The sequence below is a fragment of the Microcebus murinus genome, chromosome 11 (assembly GCF_040939455.1).
Source record: "Microcebus murinus isolate Inina chromosome 11, M.murinus_Inina_mat1.0, whole genome shotgun sequence".
Lineage (NCBI taxonomy): Eukaryota > Metazoa > Chordata > Mammalia > Primates > Cheirogaleidae > Microcebus > Microcebus murinus.
Genome location: NC_134114.1, coordinates 33,150,878 through 33,175,274, shown reverse-complemented (window position 1 = coordinate 33,175,274; position 24,397 = coordinate 33,150,878). Strand labels below are relative to the sequence as shown.

Genomic DNA, 24,397 nt, shown 5'->3' with positions numbered 1-24,397 from the left:
TACTTTCTTAGGTATGGACAATAAACAAAACAATAAATCTAACCCAGACTTGTAGTATTTCTTTTTTCTGGAATATTACGGGGGTACAAATACTTTGGTTACATGACTCACTTTTGTTCAGTTTGAGTCAAAGTTATAAGTGTGCCCAGGTAATGTGTATTGTACCCATTAGGTGTGAATTTACCTATTATAGCATTTATTTCTATGCTGTAAATACTGCTACCAGTTGGTAAATACTGGTACCAATATGATATCATTGAATGTGAAATTGGAAAGAGATGTACGGTAACCCACCATCACATAGTATTTCTACTATACACATACGATAGAAATAAAGAGCTTCAAGGGCACAGATAATAAAATCTAGCAAATTAATTCGAACATTATGAGGTTTTAGTATTATTATCTCTTTCTAATAAAATTAAAGTTTATATAATTTAATGTTTAATAATAGCTGTATTTAACCACCAGCTCCCAAAATTCCTGAAAATTTAACATTCAGCCCTGTATGCTACTGAATAAAATTAAAACAGTGGTTTTTCAGCTGGCACATGTTTTTTTCAAGTTTTTAACAGGTCTATGAAGCAGAATCTTCTGCTGTTATTTATACCCAGCAGAAGAAAAGACAAGACTATATATAGCACATAAGTATTCCATTCCCACATTCTATTATCAGCTAACTAGACACAGTAAAAGAAAATAAGAATTGAGTACAGGGTGTTTTTTAGCCCACTCTTTTATCTCAATTGATGCGCTTACTTCATGTTTTAAAATGTTTGTATCTGAATGAGAATTATACCAACTGCAATAAATTTTTATCAGAATAATATTCACTGAAGCAATTTCCATTAAGGCAATTTAATTCTTTCATCAAATGGCTTCAGACAAAAATATATATTCAGAAAGTAGAGTTCACATAAACTGCTTACCAATGGTGCCACCCAAAGCCATCGCTCCAGACATCTGAGCTAACAATTCTGGGCCAGGTTTTAGGCCTCCAAGGGTAGCTGCCAGGCCTCCAGCAACCCCAATCATGCCCAATGCATTGCCAAGACGAGCTGTTCCCTGAGTGGAAAGGCCAGCCAGGGCACCAACACAGCACAGACCTGAGCCTAGGTACATGATCTTTTCAAAGGAAAGGAGAGAGAGAGAAATTATTAACCTCAGTCTATTAGCTTAGAAAGGACTTCTCTCCCTCTCCCTCTCTCAGAAGCATGATTCTCTAAGGACAATTTTAAATTCAGACAATAGAGGAACAAATCTGAACTCTTCTTTTAATATTTCAATGTATTTTCCTACCTATCAGGAATGTTAACATATTAAATACTTTAAATTACATTTGTAATTATACCATTTACGTACATTGGTTTCTTCTGGATATGATATCATGTACACATATATATAAAAGTACCTAAACTTAAATGGACTTATTATTGAATCAGAAAACACTAAACCTGACCAAATGCTGTAAAAGAGCCAAGCCTTGATATAAGTGCCAAGGACTGCGCCATATACTTGTGTTATAACTTAGCCTGATAATGACCACAAGAGGAAAAAAATCATCCTAATTTTACAAAACAGAAAATAGAAAAAAAAAAGAAGAAGAAGAAGAAGAAAGAAAGAAAATTGAAGTTTGAAGAGGTTGCAAAATTTCTCCAAGGTCAAATGATCAATAAATGGCAAATCTAGAATTTAGACTTAGGTCTCTCTGACTCACTGCTCCAACTCTTCTCAAAAAAGATTTTGTTCACTCAACAAATACTACACTTGGGAACATAGAAGGAACCAAAGAGACAGTCAATGAAAAGAAATGGAAAATACAGAGTTCAGAACAAAGTTGAGGCACTACCATTTTCAAGTTGGAACTTTCAAAGTTCAACTTATTTATTTTTCTATACAGAACTTTTCAACTAGCTGTTTTTGAATGAATTGGCATAACATCTCTTGGTAACATCAAGAGATGATATGCTGAATTTGTAAAGGAAGTGGGAAAAATACTAAAAGTACTTAATAATAAAAATGTTTCCAACTTTTTACTGATTATTTCATTGTATCTATACAATAATCCAGCCAGGTACATAAAAAAATACTAATAACTTTCTCAACTGTTTTTACATGTGGGAAAATTTAGAAATGAACAGGTAAACCTATACTTAAGTTCAGTTAGCAGGTAAATCTGTCTATAGAATCCAGGGTCCTGATCTTTAGGAGATAGGAATGCTTTGTTTGACCAAATGTTTCCAGAGTTATTATTGTACGTGCTTAATAAAGGAGTAGTATTTGCCTGACAGTTTGAATTTTGGTAACCAATAATGTTAAATCTAGTAAGGAAGAAAATACCACAGTAAAAATAAAGTCTTTCAAAAGAGCCTCTTACTTGTTCAATGTTATAACCACTGTAGAGGGTGGCTAAATATCCACCAACAAAGGTGCCAGCAGGGAGCAGATACAGGTAGTTGTATTCTGGGGGATCAGTGGGACGCTTGAACATGTCCAGCATTCTCTGAGTCACCAGAAAGCCACCTTATCAAAGCAAAGGGAATAAAAAACAAACAGGTATTGAGCCACATGATTTTTTAAAGTGCTATAGTTTTTCTATTTTAAGCACACCTTTATTACCTGGGGATAAATACCATTTTAAGTAACATTTTAGGACCTCAAAATTTAAAGTCATTCTATTATTCAAGCGAATTCCATTGGAGTGGGAAACAAAACACTAAATACATTCAGGAAAAAAACTTGCTATCAGAATGCAAAACCAACTATTTCTGCATGACTAAAAGTAAATAGCCATTTAAAAAGCTTGGGAATGCAAAAGATCAAAGGTCAGTACTTTTCCCTAATAGGTTATTTATTTGTTAAACCCTGTAATAAATGGTAAAAAGAAAAAAAAACACCATATCAATAGGCACCAGGTTTCTTGGACATATTAAAGAATTTTTAGCTACAAAATAGCATCAAATGGGTCTCATAACATGAGTGATGTGCTAAGCTTTCAGTTTTCAAGAACAAACACTGGCTGGGAAAGGCAAAAGACTAAAATTTTATCTAAAACTATACTCATTTATAGATGTTATGGTGATAGCTCCAAGTCAACTTAATTCAAAACTATCCATTCAATAACTTTCCAGTTAACTTGCAGCAAGACATCATTTTCTTTGTTTTAGGGCATAAGGGGTTGTTCTTTTATCAAGAAAGTTTCTAAAAATTACAGATGGAAAAATTACTAATTTTCCTTTGCAAAGAGTATTTATGGTCTAAGTGAAACATTTTTTTAAAGGCACAAGTAGATGCTTAAAATCAGAATGTCTATTTTATACTGATTTACATTTGCTTATGTCTCCATTAAAAAAGCACTCTGGGTCCTTTTACCATCATCGTACCTGCAATGTTGACTGAAGATATGAATGTAGCAAGAGCAGCAAGGCCCTGAGAAGTTGTGGAAGGATACAAATGTCCTCCCATCAGTGCCAACCCACCAACTGCAGTCAACCCTAGAAAGAAAGCATCAACGTGGTGACTAATTATAGTGGCACTGCCAAATCAAATATCATACCGGAAGGACCTCAAATACATAGATGCATAAAGAGGAAAGTTCTCAATTAAAAACCAAGACATCCAGACCTTTCCACTGTCCAAAAAAAAAAGAAAAAAAAGAAAAAAAAAAAAAAAAAAAACCAAGACAGCTTTCTTGCACCTTCACTAAAATGATATACACAATTTTCCTGATGAAGACTATTGACAATACACCTTCACATTCACCTCATTCTCACTTGAAGTATTATTGTGGGCAAAGGGGTGACAAAACCTTTTCTCCTTCTGCATAAGAATCAGACCTTCTTTAACTTTCTAGCTGTGTTCCCCTAATAGATATAAATCAACAATGTCACAGACAATACCTGCTTATGGTAAAAAGTGACCCTTGGTGGATAACTTGCATCTAAACTAGAAGGAACTATTCATGAACTATAAATGCCTGATGGGAATACCCAGCTTTGGGCTTTCCTGACTATAGTACCTCTTGGAATTGGACATGTTCCCTGTAGAGATCCTAAAAGCTATGCCTGTGGCAATGTTGTAAGAGATGACTGCAGGCTCTGAGGCTTCCCGACCTGGGCAGCTCCCACACTTGTGCAATGTGGAACTCATTCCTTTACATCTGAATCATCATACAGGCCCAAAGAGAATAGCCCCTAGGCATCCATGTAGACTGCTGCACGGACTGCTGAGACTGCTCACACCAAAGAGAAATACCTGATGCTGCCCCACTGGCAAGCTGCATCTCCTGTCCCATATGCTTCATAGTAAACCTGGTACCACATGGGGCCTACTCTTACCTTACAAGGATAAGTTCTGAGTTGAATCAAGAAGACCCCTAGAGGATGTTGCAGCTATAATTCTGTGAAACACTGGTTTTCAAATTTTATCAGTAGAATCCTTTCCTTAAAGGAAATCATAATTGAAAGAAATAGTAGTGGCTCTGCACTGCTCGAAATGGGGGTAGCTTAAAGGGCTGACACATTCCCACAGCCTCCTACATCACAGCTCCATATCTCACACCCTCTAGAAACCCCTGAGTCACCGCAATAACTGCCTCAGATGCCAAGTGAGGCAACTTGAAAACACGAACTTCATAAACCTCACTGATAGCACTCCTAGAGCTGAATAAGCCTATGAAAACTTGAGATAAGGAAAAACAAGAGGAACAAACCTGAGATTGCATTAGTCACAGACATCAGTGGTGAGTGGAGGGCAGGGGTCACTCCCCAGACGGTGTGATAGCCCACAATGCCGGCCAAGCCGAAAGTAGTCACCATCTGAGAAAAGGCTAGATTGGGGGACGCCAAGCCCAAACCCAGCATCACCGTGAGACCTAGAGAAAGAAGGTAAAAAATGTGAGCTGACATATAGTTATCTCAATAAGATTTAAAGCACACACACTCTCACACACAAATATATGAAACAGTCAATGCTTTTAAATTCCAACCCCTTGCTGGTAATAAACAAATGTTTTAGACATTTGATGACTGAGAAGTAGCAGGGAGGAATATGGGGGAAATATGGTGGACAAAGCCCAACTTTCTGACCACTCCCAAATACATTGTAAAGATCTAGTAATATATATGAGTCACCTTAATAACAATTTGCATATTTTCCTCTGTGTAGCTTATCCTCTTCCCTGTTTTAACTTTCATTGACAATGCCATATGTTTACACAAGAGTTTTTATTCCAGAATTATAGGACTACAGAGGATCTACCAAAGCATTTTCTACTTGGGCAAGACACAACCTTTATAAGACAGAACTTTTACGAGGCCAATTTTATGTCACTCTCAGATTTGGCTCAGGAAGAGAAGTTTTAAAAGAGTAGGAAGAATTTCATTCACTCCAGCACCTCCCTAAAACATATGGCTTCCACCCACCCAGGACACGGTTTTGCAATTGCTCCTGAATCTGGACTGAACTGCTGGCTAGGGCAGTCAGCTCCAGCCTCAACACCAAGTCAGCAAACAGGATTGTACAAAGAAAAGGGGGAAAAATACAAATTAAATTAAGAATGTGCAGCATACAAACAGTCAGGTCTGAACATACATCTTTAATTACTGCCTTCCTTAATAGCAAACATGTGGATGGCTGTTCTGCAACAGAAGAAAGGGTTACCTAGTGGTCAGTAAAAACAGAATGACAGTGGGTGACCATGGAGCTGGATGTTAACATTTCTCATTAAGGTACCTGTTTTCCTTATTAGGAACTATTACTTTAGCAGTGGCACAACTGGAATATCTAGGAATTGACATTTGTCAATTGTACTTAAAATCATTCATTATGACTATATTTTCTTACCCACATACCCTATTTCCAAGATTTCAGTGCAGAGCCCATTAACCATCTGGAGGGAGTTTTTAAAAAATATTATTTTTGTCTTCCAGTTAAAAAAAAATCAGAGAGGCTGTATACAGTAGTGCTTAAGAATATGTTTTCTTAAGTCAGACTGCCTGGTTCAAATGCTGCTTCTGCTACTTGCTAGCTGTGTGATCTTAGGCAAGTTACTTAACTTCTCTGTGTTTCAGTCTCCTCATCCGTATAATTATTAACCCTTTCTTTCTTCATCTGGAAAAAATATTAATAGCCCACCTCACTAAATTCTTGTAAGGAATAAATGAGGTAGGGTGTGTGAAGTATTTAGCAAAACACCAGGATTTACTAAATGCTAGCTATCATTATTATTATTATATTAGTCAAGAAGCACTAAATTATCATAATCTACAGTGCTTTGTGTTGGGCATCTAAGATGGAAATATCACACATCTGAAGGTTTTTTCATCAACTGCTTAATAAACTAATGTCTTTTCTATATTTAATAATGTCTATTTCTATAGTCTGTATAACAGAGAAAGAGAGAAAAAACGGAGAGAAAAGAAAAAAAATACCTACTGTGAAGAATGCTATTCAACTAGATTCCTAATACATATAGAGGAAAAATACGGTTTTTTAATATTAAGGAGGAAGTTCAAGGTAAAGAAAAATATAAGGCCATCCTTTTATTTACTGGACTATGTCATTGTCACATCTATTAAAAAGAAATATACCTTGACTCAACAAATGTAAGAAGAACCTAGAAAAATAAATCATTATATATGCCTTGCTATATTTTCTTACAAATTTCTAAGAGAAATGGAAATTTACAATACTATTCATAATATGCTCCATGTATAATACAATAATATAGTTTCTTTTTTTTTAAACAAATGAGTGCAAGTAGGGACACTATCCATCTACTCACAACTAGAGGCATTTTTAGTCATTTTGCTGAGACTTGCTCTTTATTCAAGGAGAGTTACATGTTTGGCTTTAAAACATGTGGACTCACATGGGAATTTGGAGAATGCTGAGGCTACAAGAATTCTATGTGCCTGGTGCTGGTCCTTAATTCTTTATAGTTTGTTTTTGTTTTGTTTTTCTTTTGGCTCTAAGCATACCTAATACTTTTAATTCATTCTGTGAGAGAAAAACTAATTTAAAAATCAAATATCCATATTTCAGGCTCTAACAATACACAGCCAGAATGAATATTATCATCATTTCACTATAATTATTGAGTGTTTTCATAAAGATACATTTAAAAACAAAGATTTGTGTTATATTGTAAAGAAAGATCAAAATTTTAAAATTGAATTTTTTACTAAGTGAGTAACTTAGAACGTCAGTCAAATGTTCAAGGGCTATCCCTTATGTCATAGTGTTTATTCTTCAAAACAAACATTTGGATCCCTAGTCTCACCCTAGCGTGCAGATAATCACAACTGAAGGTTTATAAAACACACAAAAAAGAACACTATATTTCATTTGCACTTAATACCAGCACAATCTGATATACATCATTACTCAATATATTTGATGTAGATAAAAATAGTGACTATATTTAAAATGTTTTCTATAAAAGGAAAAGTGTTAATAGCCTGCATATTATTTCGCATGCCTCATTCCAGCATTTAGCACAGGGCCTGTATCTCTTGAGTTGATCAATGCCATGTCTACCTTCATAGAGGTGGGACAAGTAATACGTTGGTGAAAAATCAGGTCTATCGGGACAATTTACTAACGGAATCCAAAGGACAACAGCATTTCACTTACTAATTTTGACAATTAATATGTTACTTGCAAAATTCAAACAATCAGGAGTAAATGCTAATTAATGGAATCCTTGCCTGCTGTATATGCAGAAGCCGTTGTCATTGTCTTCCTGAAGGGGGTAATGGTAGCTGCTTTTTCAGCTTCCAGCTCAGCCACTGTTTTCTGTTTTACTGGGGCACCTTGAGGAATATTTTTTGGTGTGGGAGCTGGGAAAATCACTTCACCATCCTAACAGACATTAGAAAAGAGCATTTTTTTAAAAGTCAATCCAGCATTTCAAAACCACTTACAGAAGATAGCTTACTGTCTAAACAAAACCTGTTCACTTAAATATCATTACATGTAAATATATACAATTTATATGATTTGTAACATTTTTTATAAATATGTAACGCATGTATAGAAATATATAATGTTTGTGTTACACATACATAGATATATAATTTGTATGTGTATAGGACATGTATGCAAAAATGCTAATCAAACCTTTAAAAGCAGACAGGTGGGGAGAATGTTTAATTTTTACTATTTCAATTTCTGCTTATTTGTTTTCTCAAAAATAATGTATATTTTCAGTGAATCCTGTGTACTTAAGTCTTTGAAATATTTTTCTTTGAATCGTTCTGCATATTTAAACAATTTTTATTGGCATAAACCTGGCATATCTATAATTTATTAAACTATATCTCAATTCCAAAAGATAATTTTTCCATAAACAGAAATCCTAAAACAAATTTACATTAAAAAGAGGAATAGATTTCTTTACTTACCTTCATGACTACACTTGCTCTAATGACGTGACCCATCGTACCAAAGTCAAAGTCATCTTTCACTTCAAAATAAAAATTATCTTTGTCTGGGCTGATGGCCTTCAGGAGTTTGGTAATGTTATTAGAATACAGGGTGCTGGCTTGAGTGGCCATTCGGCTGGGAAGGTCTGTGTAGCCTATGTGAGTAATTCCCTAAAAGAACAAAATTATAGTCAGAAAAGTCTATTACCCTATGCTCACATTCTTTCTAGGACAATCCTCATTCATAGTCAATGTTAAATTTTGAAATTGTATATCTTTATAAGTATATACATATCCCACAAATATGAAGACATATTTCAAAAGCATATTTAAATGGGCCTATTTTTATTTTTAAAAAATTTCAGGCTTCAATTTCTCCAAATATTTAAAAGAATAATCAGACCCTCATAAATCATTAAAGACAAGAGAATTGATTCACAGACAGAAAATGCTTTTTGTTATACCTTATGAATATATAGTTCTCCTGGCTTAGTGGTTTCAAAGTTTCCGCCAGCCTCAGCAGCTAAGTCCACAACAACTGAACCTTCCTTCATTGACTCAATCATTTCTTTACTAAATAAAACTGGAGCTTTTTTACCTAACAAAATAAAAAAAACAATATATTACAATTTTCTAAAGTCTTATATTCTTCTAATTATTATAGTAGTCTCCAGGCATTCAGGAATTTAATATCTGAAATTTTAACTCTTTCCATGATATCCCTAAAGACCATAACACATGTGAAATTAGTCATTCTCTTATGAAAAAATATGGGGGCCAAGCACAATGGCTCATGCCTGTAATCCCAGCACTCTGAGGGGCCAAAGCAGAACTGCTTAAGGCCAGGAGTTTAAGGAGTGAGCTATGATCATGCCACTGTACTCTAGCCCGGGCAAGAGTACAAGTGAGACCCCATATCTTTAAAAAAAAGGGGGGGGCCGGGCGTGGTGGCTCACGCCTATAATCCTAGCACTCTGGGAGGCCAGGCAGGAGGATGGTTTGAGCTCAGGAGTTCGAGACTAGCCTGAGCAAGAGCGAGACCCCGTCTCTACTATAAATAGAAATAAATGAATTGGCCAACTAATATATATAGAAAAAATTAGCCAGGCATGGTGATGCATGCCTGTAGTCCCAGCTACTCGTGAGGCTGAAGCAGGAGGATGGCTTGAGCCCAGGAGTTTGAGGTTGCTGTGAGCTAGGCTGATGCCATGGCACTCTAGCCTGGGCAACAGAATGAGACTCTATCTCAAAAAAAAAAAAAAAAAAAAGGAAAGAAAAGGAAAGGAATAAAGAAAGAAATACGAGTGTGAGCTACAAAGCCAGTGTGAAGGAGGGACCTATGCCGCCAGCGAGCAAGCACTGCCACCTGCTCAGCACAAGAGTCTCAGCACGGCTCTCCCCAACTGATCTATACCCAGTACCATTTACAAAGGGATAAACAGTTTACTTGTTTTTTAAAAAGTACATAATAATAAGCCATTATGGAAACTATGTGCACTCAAATTGAACAATTCATAAAGTTCACAAATGTTGAGAGTATATTCAGTACTAAATTACGAATTACAAAATAGAGTATTTCCAATCATCTTAACAAATGTCACCAGATTTTCCAACACACTATATTATCCTTCCTTAATTTAAAATAGGGTAAATTTGAGGAGAGAAAGGAAAAGTGCCAAGAAATCAAAACAGTGGGATACCACAGCTCCAAAAGGTGTGGGAATCCCTCATACACTTTTATTTCCACTCAACAACTATTTATTTTGTGTCTGTGGTAAGTTAAACCCTATCTACACCTGATGCTGGGAATATAGTGGTAGAGAAACAAAAACGGTCCCTGTTATTGTGCACATTCTCTTCATGTGATACTTCACATTTTAAATTTGCAACGTGTTTTTAAGAAGTCCACTAATACTTATGTAGAAGGTAAAGCCCTAGATATTAGGATTTTTCAAGCCAACATATACAACAGTAAGCATGTTCAACAAAGGCTGAAGCTGTTAGTATATTATTATGTTCACATTTCATAAAACAATGCAAGTACCGAAACCAAAAGAAAAAAGGAAATAAACTTGGAGGATTAGAAGTATGAAAGCAGAGCTTTAACTGCTTATTTTTACCTCTTCTTTTGAAAGCTTTCAATTCTGTTTACAGAATTTTAATAAAAATGCACCAATTTTATAAATGGAAATGATAAATAAAATTCACATTATAGTAATATGTTTTTTAATTGACTGGAATACGTAAGATTCAAAAAGGAACATTTATTTATATAGCACATGTGAAAAAAAGTTTTATAGACAGAGTGAGGTTTTTATATAGTACCCCATTCATTTTGCTTCAACCTTCACACCTCTAAGATAAAGTGCAAACCCTAAGGCACCTACTACTGAAGGCCTTCCTCCCTGGGTTGAGGCGGTCTCTCTAATGTGCCCTCTCATTACTGCCCATTGGACCTTCTACTCTAGCCACACTGGCCTCACTGCCACATGATTTGTTAGATGAATTCTGGTTCTTTCTCCTGAATCTCCAAGAAGGAGTAAGAATCAAGAGACACTTTCCTCAAAGACAAAATCCTGAAGTCCTAGTAGTTTCACCACTCCTCAAAATTCTCTGGCAGTATTCCTTTCATCTACCTTCCCCACTGTAGTCTAACAGATGCACCTGGAATACTTAACTTTACTCAACCATGAGAATTTGAGAAAGCAAACCACATACATCTAAAGAACTCTTCCCAAGATAAAGATCATTCTGTTCAGCTCTCCAGTGATCTAAAATTATGATGGATCGCATGGTTGCATCCACATAAAGGAGCAAATCTAAGATGCTAAACTGCACTCTCCAGGTGTTTACTGTCATCACCATCCCCACTCTCTGTCCCAGAGCCTCTCTTCTCTATTAACCAGCCTCTTGTGTGTGTCACAGCTTGTCTTCCCACCTTATTTGTACCCTCCAGTCTTAGGTTGATAAGCCTGGACCCTTTGGGATCCAGGTTTACCCTCTTTGACTTCTGGCACCATCTTTGTGGCTGACGATTTCACAAATTTGATTTGGCCTCTAAATTTCTCCTGCCCTAGAAATTCTGGATTCCTTCTTTCTCCTGAGATATCTATAGTTAAGGGATCAGCACTAGACTGTTGCTACCACTCTACAAGATGTCAAGTAGCCAAAAACATTTAGGTTCTATCCAAAACATCAAACGTACAACCTATTTGTTTCCTCTGATTTTATTCATTCAACCTTCACAAAACAATTGTGCCGTGGCTGACACAACTTTAAAAAATACACACACACATTTGCAACTTAGCAGGGATAATTTCGGTGTTCTGTCCATATTACTGCCTTGAAATTCAATCACTTTTAAAACAAAAGCATGTTTTCTTCACATAGAGTAATTTATGTAGTGTACACACTGGACAGGATCGTTGTAACAATTAAGTTTAAAATATTACTTAAGTTACAGAGGAATATTTAAAGGCATGGAATTATTTTAGGTAAAAAGCACATGACAAAATAGTATGTTTATATATATATATATACATGCATGAGTGTTTCTCACTTATATATACATACATAAAATATTACATAATATAGTATATCATATATGCTATATAGTTCATAGTAAATTATATAACATTTAACAAAACCAGAGTATATTTGAGTGGTGGAACTAATTTATTTTCTCCTCTGTGCTCCTCCTTATCTCCCAAATGTTTTAATTTTAAAATTAAAAAATTTCAATAAGGGCTACAGGGAATATGATGATGAATATAACAGTGCAGCTGCCTTAAAGCACTCACATGTGGATCGATTTTTTTTTTTTAATTCTGGAAAGCGCAGAAATAAAAATTGAAAATTGAAAACAGAAGGGAAAATAACAGAGCCAAAAGAGAAGCAGGGTAGTAAATAAAAGTTCCAAATGAGCAAATCGTCAAAAGAATAAGTCAAAAGAAAGACTAAGAAGATAATTTCAAAATATCTTACCATGATGGCCTAATATGATAAAATTTAATGCATGATAAATGTGCCATCAAAAAATAGAAGAAAAAGAATAAGATGATATTAGGTATTTGAGTAAAAAATATCTACCCTAATCTAGTGTAAACTAAACTCTAAGTAGATCAGAATTAATTGTAAAAGAAGAGAATCAACCCATAAAGTGAAAGAAAAGAGAAAAAAGGAAACCTTGGTGAATCTCTCTCTAGTCTGTGGATAAAAAAGTACTTTCTAAATTTAAAGCAATGGGGAAAAATTACAAAGGAAAACATCAATAGATTTAAATATTTAAAAAGTATGTACTATAATCCTCAAAAAAATAATAAAATACTCATAGGAACTTTAATAAAACAAAACATCAAGATCCTACCTAACAGATAAATGAACAATAAAGACAAACAATTTAAAGAAATGGTAAAAACCAAATGGAAAAAAACATGTTCACCCTCAGTAAGAATTAAAGAAATGTGAGTACAAAAAGTGAAATACTTTTTTGCCTCTTAAACTAATAGAGTCAAAAAATCATAATACTTAATGCTGAAGTGAAACAATGAGCTGGACAATCTACTTATGAGATTATGAACTGCCCAATCTTTCAAGAAAGCAGAGTTTATCAAGCATATATCAACTGGCCAAAAATAAAGATATCTATTCATCTAGAATTAATAATTCTTCTCAAATCTGATTAATCCTGGGAAAACAAATGAAAATGCAAACACAAGAATTATGCAGAAAAAATGTTATAAGAGTATTATTTTTAATTGACAAAAACTGGGAATAAACTAAAGGCCCAACTCTTTGCAGGAACAATTAAATAAAATATGACATATACCAACAAGAAAAGCCTACAAAACCATTAAAACATATTTATAAAGCATTCTTAATGATTCATCATATTATATTAAGGGGAAAAGCTTTTGATATAATATTAAGCAGGAAAAAAAGATTCTATATCTTAATCTCAACATTATAAAAATGCATTGAAAAAAGGCTGAAAGGAAATGGTAAAATGTTAATAATATTTATCACTAAGTGGAGGGATCACAAGTGATCTTTATTTTCTACTTTGTATTTTACTACATCTCTAATAAAAGCCACATACCACTTTTATAACAAAAATAAAAAAGTACTCCTGCATAATCACAACCAGCTTCTCCTTTGAGTTAAGGACATGGTTTAAGAGTTGGTACTAGGAAAATCAGAATAACTTAGAAGCATTAGCCGTACTTACTTACCAGCTGAAAAGACTTCACTCAAAGTCACCTGCCTTTCCTGCTACAGCAAATGAATCTATGAAGTTAGGACAGTCTTTCAAAGAGTATACCAAAACACTAACAAAGAGAGACAGAGACGTAACTAAAGATGGATAACAAACAGGAAGATGTGTAAAGAATTTTTTAAAACAATGTATAACACAGAAATGAATATATCCAATGTTTTCTGCAAATCCTTCAAACACAAAGAGATGCCCTCTCTACCCCAGACACAGCCTGGTGAAGGTCCTGGATAGCAGAATAAAAGACAAAATGAGAATGAGGTATGTTGATACATAACTGCAAAAGAAAGCAGGAAAGTTAATAAAAGAAAACAGATAAAAGGGCATTCTTTTGTCTTTAGGTACAATTGGGCTTTTCCTCTTTTGAAGTTCATCTCTATTAAATTTATCTACAAAGGATGAGATACACAAAAAGACCAAGAACTGTTATATTTCCTAAAACCATTCCCTTAGAGAAAGAAATCACTATGGCAGAAAAAATTAACAAGGAGAGAAAAATCTTAAAAATATTTCCTGACATAATACAAACTGTGGGTGAAAGATATGGCATTATGTCAAACTTTATGACATGTTTCTTGCTCCCTTCTGGTTCATGGACATTAAGTTCCCCTGCTAAGGTTACTCAGTTCCCTACCAGTGGGAATTTTCACACTTTTGCCAAGACAAACCGTATGACGTCAAGCACTCACAGTCATCAATTAAAATATTCATCCATTCATTGACACAACTCATACTTATTTAGTGCCTCCCCTGTGTAGGCTAGATGGGGAAGGCAAACTTTATATATAACTCTAGGGTATAATATTTTACAACTGAAAAAAAGTTGCATTCAAAGGTTAGTCAACAGTTCCATTACAAGAAGAGCTAGGTAATTAAAGTACTCATCTAAAAAATTTAATTATAGTTTCCTGATTGCTTGACCATTATTTGGGGTGCATAGGTACCTTGAATCTCTGTGTGCGCCAAGAATTTACTGTAGACTGAATAAATATGCCTCGTGCATGTGTACTGTTTCTTGATATATGCCTATATGGCTGTGATACAAATAAATTTATTTTTAAACATTACTGAATTCATCATCATATATTTTCTTAATAAATGAATACTAAGATGCAGTTTTAAAAGTATTAAAATTAGACGCTGCCAGAAGAATTACTAATTTCTAAAAACAGCTTTAACAACTTATTGCTACGTAGCAAAAGAATACATCATTGGCATCTCTACAACACCAAATTCAAAAAGAGTGATTTAGCTTAAACTAAATACCAAAGGCTAAAGATTTACCAGAAAATTCTGTAATATGTTATACCTCTCTGAATGAATCAGGCCTAACATGACCATCTGAAATCAACAAATTCTCGGATTCTCTCTCAATGGGAAGAGAATCAAGCCCTCACAGACAACTTTAATCACACTAAAAAAAAAAAGAAGAAGAGAAAGAAAGAAATTAAGAAAAAAAAACACTAAAAATATTAAGGACAACAAGACAAGATGAAATGGGTTTACCACAAAATTTTATAATGATTCCAAGGAGCAGTCAGCATTATTTACTGAAATTATTCAATGGCATGTAATCAGATGGGGAAATTCCTAACTTCCTGGCCTGTAAGGCATCAAATTAGACAAAGGCTCAAGAAAAACTTTCTGCTTTAACAAGAATATAATATACTTAACTCTATACTAGCAAATAAATAAATAATATAAATTATATATTTATCCAAACCAAAGCAGATTTCTCATAAACAAGTACTAGGAAGACAAGGATAGTTTTTAATGTGATGCAGTAACATGTTATGTTATAACATGTTATATATAACATATATATGTAACATATATATGTAATATGTTATATATAACATATATGTGTAACATGTTATATATTAACATAAAATAGAGCAGGTAAAGAAAGATATCCTAGCAGGCATAAGGATAATCTCTTCACCTTATTAATGACAGGTGTAAGCTGAAGAGCATCTCATTGCCCTGCCTATATGGACTGGTTTGGAAAGGGGAAGGTAATCCAATTAAGGCTAATAAAAATAAGGGAAATTTTCTAAGGGTTTCTGAAAACGTTTCCTTGCTCTTCACAAGGGATATAGCAAAACTGCCATGTCTCATCCTCTGGATATTGTGTTGTTCACACCGGAGGCTGAAATTGCTGTTCCCTTCTAGATACCTCTGAAGATGGAGCCAACTCAAAAGAGGAAGGCAAAGCTGAAAGAAGACAAAGGTGCAAGCCAGAGTCCCCTTGATCCACACCTACCCACAGTCATAACTGGACTTGTTCTGTTAACCCAACCCAAGAAACTGCCTTTCTTAAGGCAGATTGTGTTGGAATTTCTGTTTCTGGCAGCCAAAGGAGTCCTAACAGATACACACCGAAGGCTCTTTTCACATTTCAAAATTGCAGATGGGGTAAAAGTTTTGGGTTTTAGGCTTTAAAACTGTTACCGATGAGGACAAAAGCTTTTTTATACCTACATGCATACATATGAGAATAAGAGATAATTAATCATAAAATAGATAGGATATGGCAAGAAAATTGCTGAACATCTGATAAACTGATCCACTATCTAATGAACCTCAGATTTGGCCAGCTCCGTGGTACATAGAGCTAAGTACAGATGCAGCTCCAATCTTCGCATATGGCTAGAGAGGCTACAGATAGCTGTGTTCATGAACATGAAGAGATTCTGACCCATGCTTAAGTAGTCAAACAGAGTACTTTATATGTGAGCTCTATTCCTGGAAATAGAGGAAAACTTTCTCTGCATAATTAATTATTTTTATAGGGAACCAGACAAAAAGGCTGGCAAATAGTTGGCTTTCATAAACTGGATGCCTTGAGATATTTCTAAATGTAATACATATGAAATCAACAGCATATTTTGGCAGATTAGAAAAATCCCTAATTTTCTATTTTAAAAAAAACTAAAAACAAGTTCTTAAGTCATAATTAAAGAGCATGTTTATAAAAAATTTTAATGATTATATTAATAATTTACCTCTCACAGCTAAAAAATTCTATACAAACAAAAAGCAAAATTAGTCAAGATTTTACTATGGCTTCATAAGCTATAGGAATTCTCCAAAAAGGAAAACAATCTACCAAACTTAAATGGTAGCATAAATAAGGAAATATATAATATTCTCATAGAAACTACAGCATTCTTTGAGTTCCCTCCAAGACATGTATAGATGTAAACTAGCTACCAAAATCCTTTAAAAGATGAAGTGATCAACATTTATTACACATTGTGATTTATCTTATTCATGTAAAATAATTGAAAGGTTTTTTTAAATACAGAACTAGTACTGGTTATTTTCTTTTCCCATGTCTTTCAACTTAGGTCAGAATGAGGTTAATTGTCAAAAAGTCTTAATAAAATCAATATTTTCAGAAAATTCAGATAGAAAACAAGTCATATTTTTTCCCAGAGAAACTCATGCCAGATTGCCATCTAATAAATGTTGGTTATGTAACTTCATGAGTGGATTCACAAACTTGCCAGTTTCAGGGACCATCTTCAACATTCCACATAATCCTTGAGAATGGACTTTTACTGCAAAACTCAATAAGCTTTGTAGTCCTGAGTACCATCCACAAGACCAGGCATCATCAACAGAAGAAAGAATTACACTGATGTTCTCTATGTCCAGCCCTATACTGGGTTTTTCCTTCACACATTCCTCAAAACAAGTCTGCAAGGTAGAAATTTTTATCCCAGCTTCAGAGATGAGGAATCTGATGTTTAGAAAAACAAATCAACTTGTTAAGCATTACAACTTGAATTTCAATCTACTCTATCTGGCTCTAAATCCATGATCTTTCCTCTGATTTCCAATGAACACATTATAAGTAAACAGATAAAATTACAGAGTGAGGAAAAGGAAAGAGGCCGTGAACAAAAATCTACATCTGTTATCGGTTGCTCCTCCCTGCTTGCCCATCTGTCTGGGCTCACTTCTGCAGAACAGAAGAAAAGGGGCCATCAGCAGAAAGGGTGTCAAAGGGTTCAGGCAAGGGCCCCCAACATGTGACGCAGAGGCCTGCTTCTGAAAAGCCTGGTACAGCATCTTGGGACCACATTGGGGGATGGGGCACAAAAGATGCAAGGTCAAACTAGGCAGTAGAATTCCATGTCTCCCTGTCTTCTGTGGAGTGCATCACATGCACTGGCGCACTCATGGAACCCACCTCAGCTGTCCTCAAGACCCCAGCCCTAGTCCCCCAGACCCCCACTGGGCTGTCACACTCACCAGCTAGGCTAGAATCAAACCCCACTCCCACAGGATTGGTATGAGAAGTGATACACATCCAAAGAAGCCCAAGCTGGGCAGTATGTGGTCAGGCAGGAAAGGACCGGCCCATAGCTGCTCATCGGGGTCATTCTTTGTGGTCGAAGTGCCCAACAGGAGCAGGAAAGGACTGGACAAAGAGCCAAGACCAGAAACACACCCAGCAGTGAGGGGAGCCATGGGAGCAGGCAGACCCAGAACCCACAAGCTTCCAGGTGGAAGGAAAGAAACCCACGGGCCCAAGGAGAGGACTCTGGTGGAGGCAAAGTCCCCAAATGTCATATGTTGAAGCTCTAACCCCCAGACTGTATTTGGAGACTGTATTTGGAACCCCCAGATGTGATTAAATTAAAATGAGCCCATAAAATGGGCCCTAATCCAATCTGACTGGTGTCCTTAAAAAAAGAAATTTAGACACAAAAAGACACCAGAAATGCAGGCACAAGAAGAAAGGCCATGTGAGGACACAGCAAAAAGGCAGCTATATGCAAGCCAAGCAGAGAGGCCTCAGTAGAAATCAAACCTGCTAACGCCTTGTTCTGAAACTTCCAGCCTCCAGAACTGTGGAAAAACAAATCTCTGTTGTTTAAGCCACCACGTTTTTGGTATTTTGTTACAGAAGCCCTAGCAAACACTGCTAACAAATCCCAGCGTCCTTCGCAGTTAGATTTAGACATGTGACTGAGTCTTAGCAAAAGAAATGTGAGAAGGAGTAATAACGTGTGCCCCTTCCAGGAATCCTATCCACACCCTGCCATGTCCTCTTCCTTCCTAGCTGGCCAGAATAGAGACAGTGCCCAGAGTGACCTTCATAGCCTCATAACTATCATGGAAACAGTGTCTTAAACTGAATCCCCAGATGACCATGTGAAGGAGAGCTGCCCACAAATACATGCACCTACCTATTACTGTTAACTGAGCAAAATATAAATTTCTATAATATCCAAGACACTATACACCTTTGAGTTAATCCATTACAGCACAGATGATTAAGAGCTGGACTAAGAGCTGGACCCAGCTAATACTGAGGCACAACAGTATAGGGCAAATGGAAGGCAGGAGACACAGAAACGCATGTGGCGAGAAGTCCTAGTATGTACAGTAATTCTATTAGTGCTTCTTCATCAGAGCCAGCCTCAGCCTCCCAGTCCTTTTCAACTCAGGGACTGCCAGAGAGGAGAACAGAATGCTTCCTCCAATGTTGCAACATACTTTCAGAGAAATAACAGACCAAACCAGAATAAAACTCGGTGCCATAAATTTTCCTAACAGAACATTTGTTAAATTGGCCCACACTTATTTACTAAGTGTGCTCAAATACATCCTAAGAAAGCAAGGCTGATAAATGGCAATAGAAGGCTCCATAATTTTGGCTTCCTCCTCTTGATGACAAGTTGCCCTGTGTTGAAAGCTACCAAGAGGTGTGTAGACAGCCTGTGGTTACCAACCCTTGATGTTGTAACACTTAAGTTTCTCTCTGTTCTTCAAAATTCTCAAAACAGACGAAACCTGGTAGAAGTTATATTATAAAATTTTACATAATCATAAAATACATTTTAAGGGAAGGAAGGATGATAAATAAATCAGTTGATGAAAAAGTAATGCTAAAAACATTGGGTATCACTGATCTATAGCATATAGCTGTGTCCTGTAAGATCATAATGTGTACAGAAGAAGAAAAAAAGAACAATCTGAAAAATATATTCTTACTTTCAGGAAAAACTTTGTATAGTTATAAAAACAATATTATCACTGTAGAATTTCATAAATCGAGAGCATCAATTATCCTTGTACTAATTACTCTCTTGTCTAAAAGTGCAACTCTGAAAAATCACTGTGTAAAGTCATTCTTTTGTACTATATTTCCACTCACATGAAAGATGAATTCAACAAGACAGGCAGCATCAGATAGAGAACTAATGCTGATTTTCCAGGAGACTGCAAAATCTCTCAGGTTCAGTTTCATATAAGTATGGCCCTGGGATACCAGAGGAAAACACTTCTCACCCAATTCTCCAGAGTAATGGAAAACTTCCACAAGGATCCTTTCAGGGGTATATTTTACAGATCCTAACTAGCATAGATAAAAACAAAAAGTACTGATACCTTCATCTGAATTGTGCTAAAAAGAGATCCAAGTATGTATGGATCCAACTATGTATGGACTGCTACCCTAATCTGAATTGTGCTAAAAAGAGATCCAAGTATGGCCTAAGGTACTTCAATTTACAATCAAGCAATAAATATTTTCCTTCCTATATGATAGGATATTTTCTAGTTCCTGAATAGACTTTCCACTACTTCTTAATTCTATCTCCTGAGAGGTCTAGCTAAACACCTCAAACTGCAGACTGGGCATGTGTCCTAGTTTTGAATAATTTAAGAAAGCTAAGTTCCCAGTCTTAAATTAGCTTCAGAAATGTTCCTATCCAAAAGCAAGCCAACAGAGTGTTCTATCTTTCCTTGGATAGCACCAGAAAAATAAAGGGATTGTACCGACTAAGACCCAAGGAAGACACCCAAAAGTGTTAGTTCAGCTACATTTCCTAAGCCACTGTTGTGTACAAAGCACCATGCCAAGTACTGGCATAAATTGAAGACTGCTGCTGCCCTCACGGAGAGACAGAACAACTACAGAACAATGAGATTAAGCACAGCTGTAATTGGAGGCACAGGCAGACAGCTATGGGTGCAGAAAAAAGAATGCCTAGTACTGAGTAAGAGGCGGTAAACTATAGAGGATGTGGTAACTGAAGTGAATAGGATTTCAAACGGCAGGGAAGGACAGGGGTAGCATTCCAAAGAGAAGGAATAATATGTGCAAAGGCATAAAAGTATCTTGGCTTATTCAAGGAGATAAAAGCAGCCAACATGACTGAAATCAGTCAAGAGAGTATGATATTACTTTATCCTGAGATCCAAAAGCTACAAAAGGTAAATCAAACACACAGCCTCCCTAGGCTCAACCAGGAAGAAATAGATTTCCTGAACAGAACTCTCAAGAGCTGAAATAGAAACAGCAATTAAAAATCTCCCTAAAAAGAAAAGTCCCGGTCCAGATGGTTTCACATCCGAATTTTACCACACTTACAAAGAAGAACTAGTACCTATCATGCAGAAACTATTCTACAACATCGAGAAGAACGGAAACCTCCCCGATACCTTTTATGAAGCGAATATTACTCTGATACCAAAACCAGGAAAGGATGCAACAAAAAAAAGAAAACTATAGACCAATATCCCTAATGAATATAAATGCAAAAATTTTCAACAAAATCCTAGCTAACCAAATCCAGACGCTTATCAAAAAAATAATCCATCACAACCAAGTGGGCTTCATCCCAAGGATGCAGGGATGGTTCAACATACATAAATCTATAAATGCAATTCACCACATAAACAGAAGCAAAAACAAAGACCACATGATTCTTTCAATAGATGCAGAAAAAGCTTTTGAAAAAATTCAACACCCTTTCATGATACGAACATTTAATAAAATATGCATAGAAGGAACATACCTAAAAATGATATAAGCCATATATGACAGACCCATAGCCAACATCATACTGAATGGGGAAAAGTTTAAAGCATTCTCAATTAGAGCTGGAACCAGACAAGGCTGCCCACTATCTCCACTTCTATTCAACATAGTGCTGGAAGTCCTGGCTACAGCAATCAGACAGGAAAGTGGAATTAAAGGTATCCAAATAGGGGCAGAAAAGATCAAACTTTCACTGTTTGCTGATGATATGATATTGTATTTATAAAACCCCAAAGATTCAACCAAGAAACTCCTGGAACTGATCAATGAATTTAGTAAAGTCTCAGGATACAAAATCAATACACAGAAATCAGAGGCATTCATATACGCCAACAACAATCTAATTGAGAACCAAATCAAAGACTCAATTCCCTTCACAATAGCAACAAAGAAATTAAAGTACCTAGGAATATACTTAACCAAGGAGGTGAAAGACCTCTACAGGGAGAACTATGAAACACTGAGTAAGGAAATAGCAGAGGATGTAAACAGATGGAAATCCATACCATGCTCGTGGATCGGCAGACTCAATATCATCAAAATGTCTATACTATCCAAACTGACCTACAGATTCAATGCAATACCTATTAAAATCCCATCAGCATTCTTACAGATATAGAAAAAATAATTTTACGCTTCGTATGGAACCAAAGAAGACCCTGAATATCAAGAGCAATTCTAGGCAACAAAAACAAAAGGGGAGGTATTAATATGCCAGATATCAAACTATACTACAAAGCTGTAGTAATTTAAACAATCTGATATTGGCACAAAAATAGGAATATTGACCAGTGGAACAGATGTGAGAATCCTAATATAAAACCATCCTCATATAGCCATCTAATCTTTGACAAAGCAGACAAAAACATACGCTGGGGGAAAGAATCCCTTTTCAATAAATGGTGCTGGGAAAACTGGATAGCCACTTGTAGAAGGCTAAAGCAGGACCCACACCTTTCACCTCTCACAAAAATCAACTCACACTGGATAACAGACTTAAACCTAAGGTATGAAACTATTAGAATTCTAGAGGAAAATGTTGGAAACACTCTCCTAGACATCGGCCTAGGCAAAGAGTTTATGAAGAAGTCCCCAAAGGCCATCACAGCAGCAATAAAAATAAATAAATGAGACATGATCAAACTAAAAAGCTTCTGCACAGCCAAAGAAACAGTCATGAAAGTAAACAGACAACCTACAGAATAGGAGAAAATCTTTGCATCTGACGTATCTGATAAGGGGCTGATAACTAAAATATACTTAGAACTCAGAAAAATCAGCAAGAAAAAATCAAATAACCCTATTAAAAAGTGGGCAAAGGACTTGAACAGAAACTTTTCTAAAGAAGACAGAAGAATGGCCAATAACCATATGAAAAAATGCTCAACATCTCTAATCATCAGAGAAATGCAAATCAAAACCACAATGAGATATTACTTAACTCCAGTGAGAATGGCCTTTATCAAAAAGTCTCCAAACAATAAATGCTGGCGTGGATGCGGAGAGAGAGAAACACTCCTACACTGCTGGTGGGACTGCAAACTAGTTCAACCTCTGTGAAAAGCAATATGGAGATACCCTAAAGCGATACAAGTGAATCTACCATTTGATCCAGCAATCCCATTGCTGGGCATCTGCCCAAAAGATCCAATGACACTCTACAAAAAAGACACCTGCACTCGAATGTTTATAGCAGCACAATTCATAATTGCAAGGCTGTGGAAACAGCCCAAGTGCCCATCAATCCAAGAATGGATTAATAAAATGTGGTATGTGTATACCATGGAGTACTATTCAGCTCTAAGAAACAATGGTGATATAGCACGTCTTATATTTTCCTGGTTAGAGCTGGAACCCATACTACTAAGTGAAGTATCCCAAGAATGGAAAAACAAGCACCACATATACTCACCAGCAAACTGGTATTAACTGAGCAGCACCTAAGTGGACACATAGGTAGTACACTAATAGGGTATTGGGCAGGTGGAAGGGGCGAGGGGGCGGGTATATACATACATAATGAGTGAGATGTGCACCATCTGGGGGATGGTCATGCTGGAAATTCAGACTTGTGGGGGGAGGGAGGAAAGGGCATTTATTGAAACCTTAAAATTTGTACCCCCATAATATGCCGAAATAAAAAAAAATTTTGAAAAAAAAAAGTAGAAACAGCCCAGATGTCCATCAACTCCTGAATGGATAAGTCATATTTCAGCCATTCAATGGAATATGGTTTTCAATAAAAATGAACTAAGTACTAATACATACTACAACATGGAGGAAACTCGAAAACGTTGTGCTAAGTGGCAAAAGCCAGTCAGTTAAACACATGTTGTTTGATTCTATTTATATGAAATGTCTAGAAGCCTAGTTCACAGCAACCTCAAACTCCTGGGCTCAGGCATCTGGGACTATAGGCATGCGCCACCATGTCCGGCTAATTTTTTCTATATATTTTTAGTTGTCCAGCTAATTTCTTTCTATTTTTAGTAGAGACAGGGTCTTGCTCTTGCTCAGGCTGGTCTGGAACTCCTGAGCTCAAAGGATCTGCCCGTCTCAGCCTCCCAGAGTGCTAGGATTACAGGTGTGAGCCACCACACCCAGCCTGAATGGTACACTTTGAATGGATGAGGTGTATAGGATATGAATTATATCTCAATAAATCTGTTAAAAATAAAAAAAAAGGACTAGAAAATGAAAGGTAATAAATACCTCCAACGAGTGCAAACTCTACAGCACAGATAATTGGGGGTGGAGGAATGTGATCTGACTCTTGTTCAATTTAGATGCCATCATCTAATGATGCTGGAAACCCCAGTGATCCAAGATACAGTCATCATTAGTAAATAAAACACTAGG

At 36.0% G+C, this 24,397-nt stretch overlaps 1 protein-coding gene across 5 annotated transcripts in view; it reads right to left on the bottom strand.

Annotated features, from left to right (window-relative positions):
* The window catches only part of NNT (nicotinamide nucleotide transhydrogenase), a 90,371-nt gene that overhangs the window by 37,952 nt on the left and 28,022 nt on the right, over positions 1-24,397 (bottom strand). For all 5 annotated transcript variants that reach the window (XM_012740387.3, XM_012740388.3, XM_012740385.3 and 2 more), the window contains exons 8-14: positions 8,891-9,024; positions 8,406-8,597; positions 7,710-7,863; positions 4,712-4,873; positions 3,384-3,494; positions 2,378-2,523; positions 930-1,125 (exon numbers count right to left, since the gene is read on the bottom strand). In XM_012740387.3, coding sequence (XP_012595841.1) covers positions 930-1,125; positions 2,378-2,523; positions 3,384-3,494; positions 4,712-4,873; positions 7,710-7,863; positions 8,406-8,597; positions 8,891-9,024 — 1,095 coding nt within the window. The remainder of the gene's footprint in view (positions 1-929; positions 1,126-2,377; positions 2,524-3,383; positions 3,495-4,711; positions 4,874-7,709; positions 7,864-8,405; positions 8,598-8,890; positions 9,025-24,397) is intronic.